This window comes from Camponotus vicinus, unplaced genomic scaffold (genome assembly GCF_025532165.1).
Source record: "Camponotus vicinus isolate PSW18456_S1 unplaced genomic scaffold, iyCamVici1.0 SCAF_4, whole genome shotgun sequence".
In the NCBI taxonomy this organism is placed as follows: Eukaryota; Metazoa; Arthropoda; class Insecta; order Hymenoptera; family Formicidae; genus Camponotus; species Camponotus vicinus.
Window position 1 is genome coordinate 317,460 of NW_028141976.1, and position 20,041 is coordinate 337,500.

A 20,041-nucleotide genomic window follows, 5' to 3' on the forward strand; every position below is an offset into this window, starting at 1 on the left:
TGTGTGTGTGTGTGTTATACTAATAAAAGAAATATTAATAAAAAAAATTTTTAAGTAATATAATATAATAATATATATAATATAATATAATATAATATAATATAATATAATATAATATAATACAATATAATATAATATAATTACATGTATGTTATTCCAACATGTTATCTCGATCTTCAACTAGGTTAGGTAAGGTTTTATCGTCAATAAAAGGATCTGTTATAAAATGCAGTTTGATTAAATTAAGAGCTTTCATATCATAATGTAATATTAGGAGTTCGCTCATGTTAAGATTTTGTTTTTTCATTACGTTGTACACACGTATGTACATTGGGAAGCATTCATCGCAATCATAGATGGGTTGCACCAATGATATTGACCTTTTACATCTTCGACAGCGCTCCACCGTCGCAAAATTGATGTTGCGAAAAAGGTTTTAGGAGACTATTCCGGTGAAACACCGGATAGCAAACTTGGCAAAATTTCATGTCCTGAACCTGTCCGGGCATCTCTAAAAAGCGACCATAGACCTTAAAGCACATTGCATTACGCAATCCGCGGAGTAGCGGGTCGAACCGCGGGGCGGGTCTATATAGCACTGGGGGCACATGCTAATATGAAAAAGATAAATAATATCATTATCCTTTGTATTATTTCTTGTTCCTTATTTTCTTTTTTTTTATTTCTTACCTTCCTTCTTTTCTTTTTTTTATAATCTATTTAATCCGATATATAAGACTTCCTTCTGTTCGCTCGACACTCTTTTCAACCGTTCGCTCGACACTCGCTCGATACTCTTTTCAACCGTTCGCTCGACACTCTTTTCACTGCTATCCAATTCGATACTGACAGTTGCTCTGTTTCTTAAACGCTCATCACCTTCATCTCTACCATAGACCCTTTCCACTGTTTTCATTCCAATGTGATACGAGGTGTGTTCAAAAAATAAGGTGACTTTGTAATTTTCTCAAAAAATATTTATTTATTCATCAATATTTATTTTGTCCCCTTCAAAGTAATCCCCCTCAGATATAATACATTTGTGCCAGCGCTTTTTCCAGTCTTCAAAGCACTTCTGAAATGCACTTTTTGGTATGTCCTTGAGTTCTTTCAGCGATGCGGTCTTTATTTCCTCAATCGTGGCAAACCTCCGTCCTTTCATGGATCGTTTGAGTTTTGGGAACAGAAAGAAGTCGCAGGGGGCCAAGTCCGGTGAATATGGTGGTTGAGGCATGATTATGGTGTTGGTTTTGGCCAAAAAACTACTAACAAGCAACGATGTGTGAGCAGGTGCATTATCGTGATGCAAAAGCCACGAATTGTCTTTCCACAAATTAGGGCGTTTTTTTCGTATTGCATCACGCAAACGGCGCATAACTTCAAAGTAATACTCCTTATTAACCGTACGACCTTGTGGTAAGAACTCGTGATGCACTACGCCGTTGTAATCGAAGAAAACGGTGAGCAAAACTTTCACATTTGACCGAACTTGGCGTGCTTTTTTCGGTCTTGGCTCGTCTGACTGCTTCCATTGGGATGATTGGGCTTTGGTTTCGACGTCATAACCATACACCCATGTTTCGTCACCAGTTATGACCCTTTTGAGCAAGTCTGGATCGTCATTGACGTCATTAAGCATCTCCTGAGAGATGGACATGCGACGACTTTTTTGGTCAAAATTCAGCAGTTTTGGAACAAACTTTGCTGACACACGTTTCATGCCCAAAATATCGGAAAAAATTTCATGGCATGAGCCAACTGATATGCCAATATCTTCAGCAACTTCTCTGATAGTGATTCGACGATTATTCAGAACCATTTCCTTTACTTCTTTAACATTTGCATCTGTTGTTGACGTGCTGGGGCGTCCAGGGCGAGCTTCATCTTCAACATTTTCTCGGCCTTCTTGGAAGAGTTTGTACCACTTATAAACATTTTTTTTACTTAGAGTACACTCACCATATGCCACTGTCAACATTTCAAGCGTTTCGGAGCACTTAATTCCATTTTTTACACAGAATTTGATGCAAATTCTTTGATCCATTTTTTCGACAGCAACAGATCGCCGAACACGCAAAACAGTTCTAACCTTTATGTCTCTCACATACAAACAAAAAATGCTATATAGCTGAAACTGTGAACATATGTTCAGGACGAGTGTACCAACATAAGAAAAAAAAAATTAAAAATCGAACGTACCTAACAGTAGTAATACTATGAGGTTTCTAACCCAGGGGCTCCGAGGGGGGGTGAGGGGCGAGGGGGAACCTGCGGGGGGGTGACGTCACCAGGGGGATGACGTCACGGGGGATGACGTCACGCGGGGGGGGGCGACGCCACGGGGGATGACGCCACGGGGGATGACGTCACGCGGGGATGATGACATCACGTGCGGGGGATGATGACGTCACGTGGGGGGGGATGATGACGTCACGCGGGGGATGATGACGTCACGTGCGGGGAGTGACATCACGCGCGGGTAGGGGGATCCGCGGCGCGACCGGTGGACGAGGGGGTCCGCGCGGGTAGGTGGGATCGCGGCGCGAGCGATGGACGAGGGGGTCCGCGCGGGTAGAGGGGATCCGCGGCGTGAGCGATGGACGAGGGGGTCCGCGCGGGTAGGGGGATCCGCGGCGCGACCGATGGACGAGGGGGTCCGCGCGGGAAGGGGGGATCCGCGGCGGGCCCGCGATGTGTCCACGTGTGAGAAAGACGGTGCACTGGTTTGAAAAGGATAGCGTAAAGTGTGTGAAGAGGACAGTGCGACAAGGATGACACGTGACATCATCAACGTGTGACAAGGATGGCGTCAACGTGGGACAAGGACGACGCATTGTAAGATGCTGCATAGGTGGGAGAAGGACGACGCAAAGGTAAGTGAGTGATAGCGATGAGCATATGAATGAGAGAGAACGATAATAGCTAAGATAACGCGTGCGAGCGAGAACGAAGATATCGCGAGACTTACAACTAACGCGAGACTTATTGTTAAAACGATAGCGCGTACGAAAGAGAGAGAGAACGATAAATTCTTACAACTAGCGCAAGAGAGACGCAAAGGATGGGAGCGCAAGAAGAGGCGCGTAAATAAATACATTTCTTTTTTTTAAATTAAAATATAACATTTATTGTGTGCGTGTATTATACAATTTGTGTGTGTGTGTGTGTGTGTGTGTGTGCTTAATATGTAATAATAATAATAAAATAAAAATTTAAAAATATAATAATAATATAATAATAAAAGATATAAAAGGTATAAAATTTAAAAATATAATAATAATAATAAGAATAGTAATATAAAATTTAAAATTTAAAAAATTAAAAAAAATATAAAATATAAAAAATAAAAAAATATATATATATATATATGGGGGGGGGGTGATGCGCCGGGCTAAGGGGAAGGCCGCTCCTGGAACAGAAAAAAGATGCAGCGTTAATAGAAATATATTACGATAAGATTGATAAAAAACTTACATCTGTCAATCCATTCCTCGTGTTTTTCCTCATTCTCCTCCTGCTCCTCTTCTTCCTGCTCCTCATTCTCCCCTTCTCTTTCCCCATCCTCCTCTTCCTCCTCTTCTCTTTCCCCATCCTCCTCTTCTCTTTCTCCATCCTCCTCTTCCTCCTCTTCTCTTTCCTCTTCCTCATCCTCTTCCTCCTCCTGCTCCTCTTCTTCTATGTTCCATAGTTCCTCTATTTCTTCGTGAGGCTCTTCCCCGAAGAGCCGCCGCAGGTCGAAAATATCTTCGACCTGGCGACTCTCCGGGGTGTCGCCCCACATATATAAAAAGTGGCTTCTCCTTGCCCGGCGCAGCACCCGCACCCACTGACGGTGCTCAATATTTATGAAGCCTGGTATCCGGACTTCATCCTGGAACTACAAGACAAAAAAAAAATTATTATAAACACATTTTTACAATTTTTATAAAATAATCATAATACACTCAATACTTACATTCCATAGGAACATCAGCTTTAGGAGCACGATGCATAATAGGTCAAAAAATTTCTTTTTCCATAGAGGGTATATATTTACGCGATCCATTATTTAAATCTTTACTTAATATAATATTTCTTCTTAACTCGTGCACCGGTCAGAACTTTCTGATGAGAGAACGAAGTCTCGGCACGAGGTTTTATAGTAGAGATGTGGCATTATCACCATATCATAAACGCGTCGTAAGACAAAAAAGTATGGTCCCATGCAACTCAGCGTGGTATATAATATAATATTAATATTATCATATCGCAACTTTGTGAGGAGACAACGAGGTCTCGGTACGAAACTTTAGAATAAGGACGTATCATTATCGCTTTACCAAAAACGCCTCGTAAGACAAAAGTATGCATGATATAATATAACATTATAATATAATGTGTCAACCCTGCTCGAACGGTCATCGAACGGAAATGAGCGACTATCGAACGCAAACGAACGCTCGTCGAACGGTCATCGAACGGAAATGAACGACCGTTGAACGGCTATCGAACGGTCATCGAACGAAAACGAACGACTGTCGAACGCAAACGAACGCTCGTCGAACAGCAATTGAATGGCTATCGAACGGTCATCGAACGGAAACGAACGACTGTCGAACGCAAACGAACGCTCGTCGAACGGAAATGAACGACCGTCGAACGGTCATCGAACGGAAACGAACGCTCGTTGAACGGTTGTCGAACGGTAATTGAACGGTCATCGAACGGAAATGAACGCCCGTCGAACGGTAATTGAACGGTAATCGAACGGAAACGAACGATCGTCGAACGGAAATGAACGCCCGTCGAACGGAAACGAACGATCATCGAACGGAAATGAACGCTCGTCGAACGGAAATGAACGCCCATCGAACGGAAATGAACGACTATCGAACGGAAATGAACAACTGTTGAAAGGAAATCAACGACTATCGAACGCAAAACTATATTCAATTATCAAATATTTAAATATTTTATCATATACCACAATATAGTATCGAAATACAATATCTGCGGCAGCTGTGTCACGTACGGAAACACGATACTGCACACGTACATAGATAGAGATGAGGAAAGAAAGGAGAGAAAAAGAAAGACGATAAAAATATATTGCATCATCAATTTATTATAAATATGGATTCGACGAATCATTATCATGATGTTTCAACCACCAATTATAAATCTTAAATACATTTTCTAAAGCGCAATTTTTTACATGATTTTCACAACGTACAGTATTCTTAATATCTAACTTATTTAAAGAAGCTACATCCTCATAGTCTGCATCCAAAGTTTCGATAATCACATCGTTTCTCGCATCATTGTCCAGTACATCAGCTAACCATTGTCATTTTTCGTGCCCTTTAACGTACACGAGAGGTGACGCATCATCATCCTCCCTCGTTGTACCCATCACCGCCGTCATAATTAAACGTTTCGATTTCCAATATGAAACGTGTCCATCATTCCACGATAATCCATGATGATTTTTCATCAGCCATAAAACCTGACATCTCTCAGATTTTGTGAGCATGTGCCATGGTTCGGGACATGTAAAAATGTAATGAGAAAGTATGGATCCCTTTCTCAGAACAGCAGCTTCCTTCACGACAAAATTTTTGTCAACGATAAATCCTTGTAGATCCACAAACGTTGGCACAGCCATGATGACAAGATCTGATCGCAGACTGATGTCGATCGTCAAACATCTCAATCTTTTATATTTTTTCATATGTAATGGAGGGGATATTTGCTGACTTATGTAATTTTGCGGACTACATTGGTCAATGGATTATATTCGACAACCCGATCGTGCAAGATGAGACAATAGGCGGTAGTATTCGCCGGTATATTTTCCCTGCATTCAAACTCTATTCTCACGTCCACGGTAGCAGTTTTGATAGACTCGTTTTGTCGCGAGCAATCAATGACCGCGAGAGGACCGCAATGTAGAAACTTTGAAATGGTTAATAGCGTGGTGCTGTTATCGCATCCGTAATAAGATTTGCGAAAACGAGAGTACATGTTGAATAGAACGGCGAATCTATTTTTTTCAAAATCTAAATTTAAATCATCATAGGGATAAAATTCCGAGTTTAAATAGAGTTTAACGTTGGTTAATTTGCAATCATCGAATAATGTAACATCTTGTGACACTGAATTCTTTTTACCAGTTTGCAATGCAAAGATCACGTATCGTGGTTTCTCTAGCTGGGAGGCGGCTTTCACGGTCCATGAATGCTTAGTCGTGCTATGCAGCAGAGGAAATTCGTATAGATCCCAAGATCTGAAACTCATGTTCAAGTATCGTCGCTTTCCAACATTCGCAACATCGACAATTTATTAATCTCGTTCAATATTACATGAGGCATACGCCACTGTATCTTGAGTAATTCAATCTCTGCTTCCGACGATGGGTGTCCGAATAGACAATTATTATCGTTGCGCGAACGTATCAAAATCAATTCGTGACGAGCGTTAATCACAACGCGTTTATAATCCGCAAAATCCCAGCAGCATGTTGAGCGGTACGCAATAGTTGAAATAATTTTTGTCACCATTGTACGTCAAATCCCACGCAGCGTTCTTCAAGTTTATACTTTTCTGGTGCGTTAGAGAGACATAATTTTTGAGCGTCGAAGTTATTCCAACATTTCTGTTGCGATCAATCTCTACTCCGTCGAGTTCGTATCGAAGCTCATCAAACATGAATGCGACGCAATTGTTTCCCAATACAACCTTCATTTCGTCATTCGCTTTACGCACATTAAACCTTCCCTCGATGTAAAGAAAGCTTTCGCACGGTAACGTGTACAAATCCTGATGTTGTATAGGTATTCGTATCTCGTCGCTGTATCCAAGCGTCGTATTGGCGTACGGATTGTATGTATGAGTCTCAATCTTGACGATGCGATCGTCAAAGACTGGCTCACCTCCGATATTCAAAATATCAATCATTCTTTTCGTACGATGAATCCCAATGATTTTAAAAATTCACGATTCAACGCGCTCAGCTTCTTCTTAATGGCTATCTTATTATTGTCACCCGATACCGCAATAGTATTGTCCCTCGTAAAAGTATTGTCTCTCGCGTGCTCCGTTTCGTTCAGCACGAGCATACTATGTTTGTCGCTGCCGTATATGCAATCTTACGGTAATTTCCTCTCCTCGAAAATCGAGCAATCGACCTCTTTGATCCACAATACGTATCGTTAAATCCGTAATGCTCCGTACGATGATCGGCAGGTAAATGATCTGTGCCGGCGTTTCCGATATCTTATATCCTGGTGGTACGCTCGGTGAAAATTCATGTATTGTGTGTACGCGCATGCCATTGCTGTACGCACCAGTAGTCACGTTACATTCTATACGAATAATATTTACGTTTATAATATTAACTGGTTCGTCTGATTCGTACCACTCGCGAGGTTGCAATATACGATTCGATGAGAATCCAAGCAAGGATCCTACATTGTTGGGTTTGGTAAAGTTTATTCTGTAGGCACATTTGATTTCGCTCTTTAGCGTGCTATGATTGGCGCGGAGCGCTATTGGATATTCCTCATCATAATCGTTTTCAACATCTCTGGAAAGGTGTTCATCTTGCAAAATTGCACGTTTGAGATAGTCATTTATAGCGTGCAATTCGTACGATCCTTCGGGAATCGTAATTTCCTTGTCGTCGTTGCCAAAGTAAAATTTATTATTCGAAAAATTTACGTTTGGAATCGTATGATAAGTTTCAAAATCCGTTAATCCAAGCTCGTAATCGGCATCAGTCAAATCTATAGCGGGAAAATAGCTTACAGCGAGAACGCTGCTTCTGCCAGTCAACGTAAGTGTCAGTGACATGTCGAACGAATACTGAGTCGTGACGATGGATTGTCAGGCTTTAAATTGATCGTCGACTGTTTGAAGAAATTTTAAACACAACTGTCCACAGATGCTCTGATTGTAACTTTGATAAGATGCATAATTGTATTCAATTTTCACTCGTCCGAAATATCGCACAAGTTCCTTGGGTGGTCGAAGGTTTCCAAAACTGTCGAAATATACGACACGATCTCCCCTCTTTGCGTACGCTACCCAATGAGTACCGGGACCATCAACGTCATCCAAATTGACGATACCGCTCTCGTTTCGTCGTACACCGCTTATTGGTAAATTATTGCGCATGAAAACACCTCTAAAGAACGGTATGTGCATACGTTTCGCCAATTGTTCCAATTGCACGTTAGTTGTCGCACCAGTAGGCATTTTTAATGTTTTTTCGACGTTTTTTTTTTCTTAGACTTTGTTGAGAATCCCTGTCCACGCTTGTACGGAGCGAGATAAAGTCCGCGACCTTCCATAGCGCGATTGTGACGCTGCAACTCTTCCAGCTGACGTTGCGCCGCCTTGCTATCGTTTACCGCCTTTGCGATTCCCGCCGCACCGCCGGCCAAAGAACCGACAACTCCCAACAACGGTAAAAGTGATAAAATACCACCGCGTTTCGCTACTGGAAGTATTCGTTTTTTCCTCCTCTTTGTCGTCGATGGCTTTTTCATCCCCATGCCGAGTTTTGTCTTTGCCTTCATTGCCGCCCAAACAGTCGTAGCGGCTGCTCTTTCGCCAAGAGTCGAATCCCTCGCGGTAATGCGTTCTCGCGCTCTTGCAGCTAGTATGCGATCCGCGACGTGTCGTTGACCGAGGTCGTTGCTTCGCGAGTAAGCAATGTCGTGCTCGCGACAAGCGGTGTCCAATGGATTGATGCCTCGATCGCCTCTAGCCAATCGTTTCTCTAATCGAGTTCCCGGGCCGCAAAACTGATAACCGGGAATATGTAATTCAATGGGAAGAGCGTTTATCGCACGATTTAAGAGACCGCTACCTCTTACGATTCTCGCTGACATTCGTAGCAATTTTTTATTAACGGTGGTGGACCGTCGATGTGTGTTCGCATCCACGGCTGATTGTAATGTCGCATGCACGAACGATATTGTCGAACCTCCGAATCAGCCTTTATATATTCTGGAAGCTTGTCCCACAATCGTTCCACGTAATCACCAAAATTTTGTAGTAAAACAATCTTTGGGATATACTGCAGTTGTTCGGCGGTAAGCCGGAAAATGTCTCTTTCATCCGACAGAAGGAGAAACATTTTGATACTGAACGGTTTCGAGTTGAGACACCTCTATAAATAGGTCTCCCCCCTCGTGATCATTCGCAAAATTGATTCGAAAGAGAAAACATGCGGTTCGTGCGACAAGCGCGGATAATCAAAGTATCAAATTTCGACGATAGACTAATATCGGAGAAAAAAGTACGCAAGCATGGAAACATGCTACCGACTACTATACGCGGTATCGTTTGCGGCCCTTCAAACTGCGGTAAGACAAACGTGTTGATTAGTTTGATAGAAAGTCCGTACGGTGTACGTTTCGAGAACGCGTACGTATACTCGAAATCGCTTCAACAACCGAAATATAGATACTTGGAAAATTTATTAGCACCTATAGACGAAATTGGCTATTTCACATTCTCTAATAACAGCGATGTCATTCCACCGAGCGAGGCGCTTCCGAATTCCATCTTTATCTTTGATGACGTGGCATGTGACAAGCAAGATACGATAAGAGAATACTTTGCAATGGGTCGACACTCGAGCGTCGACTGTTTCTATCTTTGTCAAACGTATGCCAAGATACCTAAGCATCTTATACGCGATAATGCGAATCTTTTGATTTTATTTAAACAAGACGGCACAAACTTGAAACATGTATACAACGATCATGTAAATACCGACATGTCTTACGACGATTTCCGCGCATTGTGTCAGAAATGTTGGCAACGCAAATATGGCTTCGTAGTCATTGATAAAGACAGCACGTTGATCAATGGACGATATAGAAGAGGATTTAATGATTTCGCGATACCGTAAAGCGATCAGTCGTCATCGACACATTGATCAAGCATCATGAACGACGATCGTGAAAAGATTGCGATAGAGATTGCAAAAATGAGCGAATCAATTCGCAAAAAATATCGCGCTTTGAAAACTGGTAAAATGGAGGAAGACGTTGCATTGGAAAGACAATTTAAGCCAATTACCGAACCTTTAAAACAGCTTATCGAAAATACTGTGGAATCTGATGCGCCGAAAATTGAACCATTGAGTTTAACGTTTGGAGAGAAGCACGAGGAAAAAATAAAAGAGTCGAAGCAAGGAATAAAGCGAGCACGGATAAATATGCCGATAAACGATTCGCCGATATATTCGACACCGAATCGATCGAAACGAAGGAAACAATTTTCTAATATGGCTACTGTTTCTACTCCGATAAAAGTACAACCGCGTCAAACAATACCATCCCCGTCCGTCGAAGAAATTTATGAGACCACGCCCGATTCGTTTGTAACATCGGTCCGACATGAATTAGAAACGTCCGAAGGTCAGAAAACGTTCCGAGATCATTTTGGTCCACTAGCGCAAAAATATATAGGAGCTATCATGAGTGTTGATAAAAATAAGAGTATGGATTACGTCTACGGTGTTAAATTTACCAGCGAAGGAATGATGCTCGGTGATAAACGTTTCGATGTGGACATGGAAGATAATATAATTATCGATGGAATAAAATATACGGGATCCGAAGGTATCTACGATTTGATTTTTAGAAAATTTCCCAATCATAAAAAATACACTCAAGACGATTTGTATAAATATCAAAGTATATTAAAAGCAACAAATGCGCATAAACGTGACAACAAAGTTAATAATCCTATTAAAAGTAACAAAGGATACAAGTACAAATATATAATTGCACCATTATTCCCCGATAGAAAGGTGGGAAGAGGTATAGACGCGCCGCACACCATGACGCTAAGCGACAACATGATCGATTACGTGCATTGGAACGATCCCAACGAATTGGTAGATCGTTTGCGATTGCTGGACGCCTCGCGTCGAGCCGGCAACAATGCTCACGACAATGAAATCTTGTCAATTATCGAAGAACTTCGCGAGGCTGGCATTATTATAAATTAAACTATGCGTCAACGATACATGTCATTCCGTCAAAGTTCTCGGTACCGAAATGTCGATTAATAAATTTGGATTATCGCTCGGAACGTCGAATAATTTGTACTATCAATGGAATGGATTATTGAGAAATTACGTTCGCGATAATGCTCTCTGCCAGACTACTACCGGCTTTGACGCAAGGTCGCGCAAGATTCAACGTGTAGCGCAACCGGAAACTGATACTGACGCCGTCAACAAACGATATGTGGATAAACTTTTGAGAGATCGACAGGGAGAAATTGAGCAAAAAATTATCACGCTTGAAACACACGTGCAGGCGCTACGAATAATGATGGATGAGATAAAGAATGTGCTGAGATATGCAACATCTGACTCGACACAGTAAACGAGACATACTAATATCGCAATATTAATTATGCCTCGATCAAACGTGCGAAAGAAGATAAACACCTCCGAAAAGCGACAACTTGTCGAGGAACTACATGCTCCGGCGAGAAGAAATTTTCCACGAAGACGCGTCATTGTATGCGGATACGACGATCTGTGGCAGGCGGACGTGGTCGACATGCGTTCGTATTCTCGACTCAACAAGGGTCATAAATACATACTCACAGTTATCGATGTGTTGAGCAAGTATGCGTGGGCCGTACCGCTCAAGAGCAAGAGCGGAAACGAAATGTCCGAAACGATCGCAAAGATTATTGGAGACGATAAAAGGTGTCCGAAAAATTTTCAAACCGACAGAGGAAAAGAATTTTACAACGCGAGTGTGCAGAAACTCATGAAGAAACACAACATTAATCATTACTCGACGTATTCCATTATGAAAGCCTCGGTCGTGGAACGATTCAATCGTACTTTGAAAAACAATATGTGGAAAATGTTTACGCTCAACGGAAATTACAAATGGATCGACGAGCTATCTCGACTCGTTGCAGAGTACAATACGCGAAAACATCGCACCATCGGTATGAGACCTGCCGACGTCACTCCAGCGATCGCCGAAAAACTTTTAAATACGGTGTATAGCAACGTAAAAATTGCGGCTCCGACAAAATTTAAAGTAGGCGATTCGGTACGCGTAAGCAAATACAAGACCATCTTTGAAAAAGGTTTCACACCTAATTGGACGACCGAAGTTTTTAAGATTGTCGAGGTGCAGAAAACTAATCCCGCGACATTCATACTCCAAGATTCGCGTGGAGATCCCGTCGCTGGAGGATTCTACGAATACGAATTACAACGCGTCGCTAATCCCGACGTATATCTCGTGGAAAAAATTTTGCGGGAAAAGGGTGATGACGTATACGTGAAATGGTTGGGAATGGATAAATCATACAACTCTTGGATACATAAAAATAGTGTATTATAAATATTTATTAAAATAATATACATATAAACTATATAAATAATTTAATATATAAATATTTAATAATATAAAAATATATAAAGTGTATTAAATATAAAAATATATACATGGTTATGTACAAAATATACAATTAATAATAAATAAAATATACATTTATTTACAATGGTATTCTATAATGTCCCCACGGTAACGTATCGGTGGTTTCGGGTACGATATACCGCTTATCGTCGTACGGACTCAGAGCAATTTTCGTCTCGCAGATCGTGTATACTTGGTGCAGTTTAGATCGTATACACGACTGCTGACGCGTCATTTCAATTTCTTCTTTCAAACACCGCATGTAGTCGTCAAACGTTATCGTTCTCGCAACAACGTTACTCTTGACACCTTTAACTTTCTTCGTGTCCTTTTTTCCATTCACTCGTAACGCGTACATCTTTGCTCTGAGCCCGACGAATTCGGTCATTATGGTACCGTTGTTTTCGTCCTTCATCAGGCCCGGTACCTTTTTATTTACAAGCGGTATACCATACGCATTATCCACTGCATAATCGCTCGTGTCGAATCTGATGATATCGCGCTTCATATTCTCATACACATCCGCGCACTCAATGTGATATATGAGACTATCCGTATCGGTGTACATTACCTGGCATTTGTCGCGATACATTGGCGTCATATACTCGTGATGAAACTCGTACAAACATGTCTTGGATATGTCGAGTATGCACATACCCACGTAAATCGGTTTGTAGAATTTCACCTCGAGTTTGCGCAATTCCACAGCGATTAAGTTTTCTGAAAAAACGCTTCTGCTGTGGAAATTTGGTTTCGCGATCATTGCCTCTGCGCCATACCGACCATCCCACTTTGTTAACAATTTAACATCGACACGATTGCGCACATTTTCCATCGTTTTACCAAACACTGCATTGTTCATTAATTTATATAAATTTTTTTCGAAATCATTTTTAGCCAATGTTCTAAAATGTGTATTTAATTCTATGTAATTTCGAAGCCACGGAGATTGTGAAAACTGTAAAATTCGATGTATTTTTGTTACGCGAAGACCGTGACGCGTACACTGCTGCAGGTTGCGATAGTGTATCACGTAACGCTTCTTATCGTATAGCGTTGCAAGCAGTTTAAATTCCCGCTTGCCAGGTGGTTTGTCGCGTGTCGGGCAAAACGGCAGGTCAGTGTGCGCATCGTGAAGATGTTGCGGGTACTCGAGGTCCACTTCGAGGACATAGCCTGTAGGCGAATCTAGCGTGATGGATGATACATCAAAATTGGTCACATCGTCGACCCATTGAAAATTGGCGTAAGGCAACGGTTGACACATTGCCCATCCGTACAAATTATTTACATCAAAGTACATCAAGTACGATGATGGTTTCGATGGATCGTACGACTCCATGTACTTGTTATTAGCGCGAGCGTATCTACCCGAACATTGACTCAGACCGCCGCGTATACCACGTTCGATGAACATAACCATGTCGATGTCAGTAAGCAGCTCGAACGTGATCTTGGTATGTTTCAACATGGCGTCCCACGTGTATCCGGGGAGAGTATAGTAATACGCGGGGTCGAGTCCGTAACTTTCGATACATTTATCTCGAAAGTTTTCGAAAATGTCGGCTAATAACAAGACATCAATTTTAAGATATAAATCGCTATATTCTCCTAGCGTTCGAATGGAGAATCGCGTCCAGATGTTCTCGGCGTGCGCGTAATCGCTCTCGGATACAGTGTCACCGGTCAAGGAACTGTAAAACGATTCGCGCGGTGGTAAACACGTATCTTGCAACCTCTCTACAGAGTCGATGTATTCGTACGGAAATACACCTTTTCGCGTTAACAAATTGAAATTTTCTGTTGATAAATTTTGAAATTCTGATTTTAAAATTTTGAGTTTATCTTTGTCCAAAAACGATGCCAATTTGTCGAGACTCGATGCGAGAAATTTGAATGAATCGATGAAACGTAATTTTACATGATTTTTTGATTCTTCATCCATACAAACATCTTTTGTAAACGAAATATATTTCTCTTTTGTTATCGGAAGTAACTCGATTTTCCCTTCGAACGATGTGGCTATTTCCTCGATAATGAAATGTGAATCATAACCGGATAAATTGTGAAAAACTATGGGAATACAAAAAGATTCTTTATAATTTAAATTGCAATTTGAGTGTGCTGGACCTCTGTACCGCCCGGTCAGATGGCAATGATCGCGAACGCGTGTATCGTCTTGCACGAACGGTTTTTCGCATATATGACATTGAGTGGCGCTATGGAATTTCTCCCACTCTTCGGACGTCAAATTTACCATGGGGACATTTGTTTTTAAAATATTTTTTACACGTAACGCTAAATTTTTGAGGTCTGCGGCGAACCATGCTATACAATCGGCGCTACGACGCGAATGATATGCCGATAAAGATTCGTCGTATGAACAATGTACATAATAAGCTAAACTAAATACTTGGTGATGTTGATATGCGTTTTTCTCTTCTTCCGTCTTGGCCAGAACGCATTCCAGGTCGGCGTAGACCACAAATGGAAGCCGCTCCTTCCGATTAAAGTTGTTGAACGATAACCACTTGTCCTTATCGCTCGGCAATCGGACAGCGCAATCATTCATCTTTCCACAGTCGACCGTATGCGACTGCAACTTGGTGTCCGAATTAAAATAATGCAGGCATCTGTAAAAGAAAAATTTTTTTTTTAGATTTATATACAATTTGCTACATAACTTATAATTATTCAAATTAAACTTACCGATCGCAGATATATTTTGGATTCTTGTGTTTGCTCAATTGTGAGCTCACGAGCCGGGATAAATTCTTAATCCAAGTGAAATGTCCGACGCTGTTGTCGTCTTCAATGTACAGCAAGTTGATATGCTTATCCCGCTTCTGCTCCGTAAGACGCATCGGGACAATGCTGTTCTTGTCTTCGATGCTGTACACATTTATAGAAATGTCATTGGCAAGTTCAAAATTTTTTATTTGGTTCACAGTCACTGGAAACTCAATGTTCTGGAGATTCAGCACTGTCGTGTAATGCGGGTACGATGATTCCCGATTCGTGTCTCTTTCGGCGGGGTATAGGGCGGCGACCACTGTCCACGCGAAACACGCATTGTCTTTAGATTGTACATTAATCACCGCTCTTTTCAACATAATCTCCCGCGATAATTTGATGTGACACCCCGCACGCATAGGATTATACTTATTTATATTTACAGTTAAATTTAGTATTCGCGACAAAGCCCACCCGCTATCGCGTTCCTGAAACTCTTCCAGAGACGCTAGGGTGGGTTCGATAACACGCCGTTCGTACCACTCGCGTAAATCGGATGTGCGAAAGAGTTCATAGTTTCGCGTATTGATACTTTTGTTGGCGTGTTTATCCCCAGCCACGAATTCACCGTTAAATATAGTGTTCACTTTCACATTACAGTGTTTTTTCATAACGTCCTGCACATGTTCTATCACTATGTCTTTGGCGTCATCGAGAAATTGGCGAGGTTCAATGTGATTATAGTTTATCACCGCACCAGTCGATACGCGACTCTCGAACGCCGTATCAATCTCGCGCCACACAAGTCTATTTTGACGCGCGCTACATCCGGCACCCGCGTGTACGAAACGTCCACGTACCGAATTTTTCAACCCTTCGAGGCGCGCGATCCGAGCAATCAGCGATTGTCGATTTCCGATCGATAATCGCGGTCGCTTGATGCGACTTTGCTCTTCCAACGACTCGATGTATTGGTCGCATCGTTGTTCCCACACAATGTAATCTTCCAGCGAATCAATCAATGTGGATTGCTCTCGCAAATTTTGTTCCTCCATATTGTAACACACTTGCGAAATGCGCTTCCCAATGATAGTTCCGGATGTACTTTAGCAAAATTACTGGCGGGGCGTGCCTCTTGATCATGATTTATATACTGTCTCGTGCATATCATCGAACATTCTAGAATGATTTCATCTTAAAAAATTCCCCGGAATAGCGTGTGCAATTTAACCTTGATAATTTCATGTTTTGTCACGTACATTTGAAAAATCTGATGTGGTTGCATCGGGAGCAGCCGTAAAACGGCGCTTGATTTTAGCACATTTAGCTAAATCTTTGTCTAGGGGTGATGTGCGTTTTAACCTTGGCGGTTAATCTTTGTTCCGATGCACATCTTAACCTTGAAAATTTCGCGTTTTGTCACGTACATTTGAAAAATCTGACGTGATTGCATCAGGAGCAGCCGTACATCGACGCTCGATTTTAGCGCATTCAGCTAAATCTTTGTTCTGATGCGCAATTTAACCTTGAAAATTTTACGTTTTGTCACGTACATTTGAAAAAATCTGACGTGGTTGCGTCGGGAGCAGCCGTACATCGGCGCACGATTTTAGCACATTCAGCTAAATCTTTGTCTAGGGGTGATGTGTGTTTTAACCTTGACGGCATGATTTATATACTGTCTCATGCATATCATCGAACATTCTAGAATGATTTCATCTTAAAAAATTCCCGGAGTAACGTTTGCAATTTAACCTTGATAATTTCGCGTTTTGTCACATACATTTGAAAAATCTAACGTGGTTGCGTCGGGAGCAGCCGTACACCGGCGCTCGATTTTAGCGAATTCAGCTAAATCTTTGTTCTAGGGATGATGATGTCATCGCAGCCGTATATCGGCGCGACAAAATTTTAGAGGAAATTAAAATGTCGTGTCAGCAATAATCCCCTCTACATTGCAATTTGCGATACTATTTGAATTGATATTAATTCTAATACGATCAGTATTGCATCAATCGCGCGTGTGAAAGGTTCACTGAAGAAATCAACATGAATTTTTACGTTCCGATTCGAAACGGTGAAACTCCACCGTGTAAGAAGCAAAAATGTGACACGTAAGTTTCGATCTTTAAATATTTAATTATTTAATTTTTTTAAATATTGATCTAATTTATATATTTTTATAGCATTCAGCCTCGTCGTGCGACTCGCATACTTGGAAGAAGATACGCTCTAACCCCAACGTCGTACAAGTATTTGGACATTGGAATAAGCGTTGGAGCTGTGTCGTACGTGGAACTGATTCTCGGTGATAATCGAGGCAATCAAATAGTGTTGCCTTTTTCAACGTGGAATTTGTTGATGCAGAAGCAAGCAGACATTGAACAATTTCTACAATCGACTGCTCTCGCATTAAGGATTGGAGATTTATCGATCGAAATGTATCAATCGAAAATTGTAAAACTCACATTATGTGACAATTCTTTGTACATGAAACCACCGACATTATTACATTTATTTAATTTTGAAAATTGTATCGATCATATGCATAATTGGTTATGCGAGAATACGTATCTCGTAAATGAAAAATTTAAACAATTTGAAACTGTTTTACGACGTAACAATATTACTACTGTATGCGATGCTGTAAAAACGATACGTGATAGTGACGTCTTTAACAGCGAATCATTAATCGATTGCGAATTATTAACATGTGCTGTAAATGATATTCTTTACGATGCGTGCAATAAATAATTATTTTTATTCCATCTATGATTTTAATTCTTTCCTTCCATACGAATAAGAATAGTTATACTTTTCTCAACACGCTCCGCTAAAGATGTAGAGAAATGCTGAGGTAGATGAGACGTGATGCTCTAGTTGGAATGAGACAAAAGATATTAAAAGATATATAATGAAGAGGAGCCTGCGACATTAGAATATTATTTCTTTCGTTGTTCTTTGCGTTTCGTTAGTCTTGTGTTACGTTAGTGCAATGGCTGAAGAAGAGATTATTATCATCGATGACGAAGATGTTATTATCATCGACGAGGACATTGAAGAGGTTGTTATCGTCGAAGATGGCAACCAAATGGATGTTGATAATCTAGACGAATCAGACGAGGATGGCTCTGAGGAAGAATCCGAGGAAGAAATACCACCTTTAGTGGATTCAGATTATGCCAGTGATAATGATGAAGAATTAAGACTGAAAAAGTATAAACATTTAAACGCGATGGAAATAAATAATTTGGATATTACCATAAAAATGTGTCGCATCAAATATTATTATTATGATGTGGAAGAAGGAACTAAGTATTGTTCAGACTGTTTTCTGAGATTGGCATCATCGTTTCGAAACGTATACTCCGTCAGGAAACACAAAACGGATTATTGTGCTCTATTATTAGGCAGTTATTGCAAAGAGTGCAGGAAAAATTTGCATCAAATAATATCATGCAATATGTGTCCCATTTGCACAAATTAAAATAAATGGATAATATTGTAAGTAACTTTCAATTTATATTACATCAAAAGTTCTAAAATAAATTATTAAAAACTATTCAAATGTCTTTTTCTGTTCCAGGAGCGGCTCCACGCAGCCCGGCACATCGACCCCTTAGCATTCTAGGAGCGGCCTCCTCCTTAGCCCGGCGCACTCCCCCCAAATATATTATTCTTATTATTTTATTATTATATTATTATTATTTTCTTTTTAAATTTTTAAATTTTATATTATTATTATTTTATTAGACACACACACACACACACACACATACACACAAATTGTATAATACACGCACACATTTTAAAATAAATGTTATATTTAGTATTGAAAAGAAATGTATTTATTTACGCGCCTCTCCTTGCGTTCCCATCCCTTGCGTCTCTCTTGCGCTAGTTGTAAGTATAGCGATATCGTTCTCTCTCTCTCTTTCGTACGCGCTATCGTTCTAACAATAAGTCTCACGTTAGTTGTAAGTCTCGCGATATCTTCGTTCTCGCTCGCACGCGTTATCTTAGCTATTATCGTTCTCTCTCGCACACGTTGTTCTCGCGATATTATAGTTCTCTTTCGTATGCGTTCTCTTCGCGCTATTATCGTTCTCTCTCATTCACAAGCTCGTCGCTATCACTCACTTACCTTTGCGTCGTCCTGCTCCCACCTATGTGGCATCTTATAATGCATCATCCTTGTCCCACGTTGACGCCATCCTTGTCACACGTTGATGATGTCACGCGTCATCCTTGTCGCACTGTCCTCTTCACACACTTTACGCTATCCTGTTCCCACACGTAGCGCTATTCTTCTCACACCACCGTCTTCTTTCCGCGGATCCCCCCAACCCGCGCGGACCCCCTCGTCCATCGCTCGCGCCGCGGATCCCCCCTACCCGCGTGGACCCCCTCGTCCATCGCTCGCGCCGCGGATCCCCCCTACCCGCGCGGACCCCCTCATCCATCGCGTGACGTCATCATCCCCGCGTGACGTCATCATCTCCGCGTGACGTCATCATCCCCCGCGTGACGTCATCATCTCCGCGTGACGTCATCATCCCCCGCACGTGACGTCATCATCCCCGCGTGACGTCATCATCCCCCGCACGTGACGTCACACCCCCCCCGCGTGGCGTCATCACCCCCCCCGTGACGTCCCCCCCGCAGTTCCCCCTCGCCCCTCACCCCCCCTCGGAGCCCCTGCGTTAGAAACCTCATAGTCTTACTACTTACATACATACATACATGCACACACGCACACACGCACACACGCACACACGCACACGCGCACACACGCACACACGCACACACACACACACACACACACATACATATATGAATATATACAGGGTGTCCTA

General features: G+C 41.5%; 1 protein-coding gene across 1 annotated transcript; it reads right to left on the reverse strand.

Moving 5' to 3' along the window:
* Positions 1–12,354: 12,354 nt before the first annotated feature.
* Positions 12,355–16,894, reverse strand: LOC145969965 (uncharacterized). Its single transcript, XM_083096305.1, has 2 exons — positions 15,162–16,894; positions 12,355–15,085 (listed from the first exon to the last, which is right to left on the reverse strand). Exons 1-2 carry the CDS (start codon positions 16,238–16,240, stop codon positions 12,532–12,534), a joined length of 3,633 nt encoding a protein of 1,210 aa, XP_082952431.1. The 5' UTR covers positions 16,241–16,894; the 3' UTR covers positions 12,355–12,531.
* Positions 16,895–20,041: the final 3,147 nt, after the last annotated feature.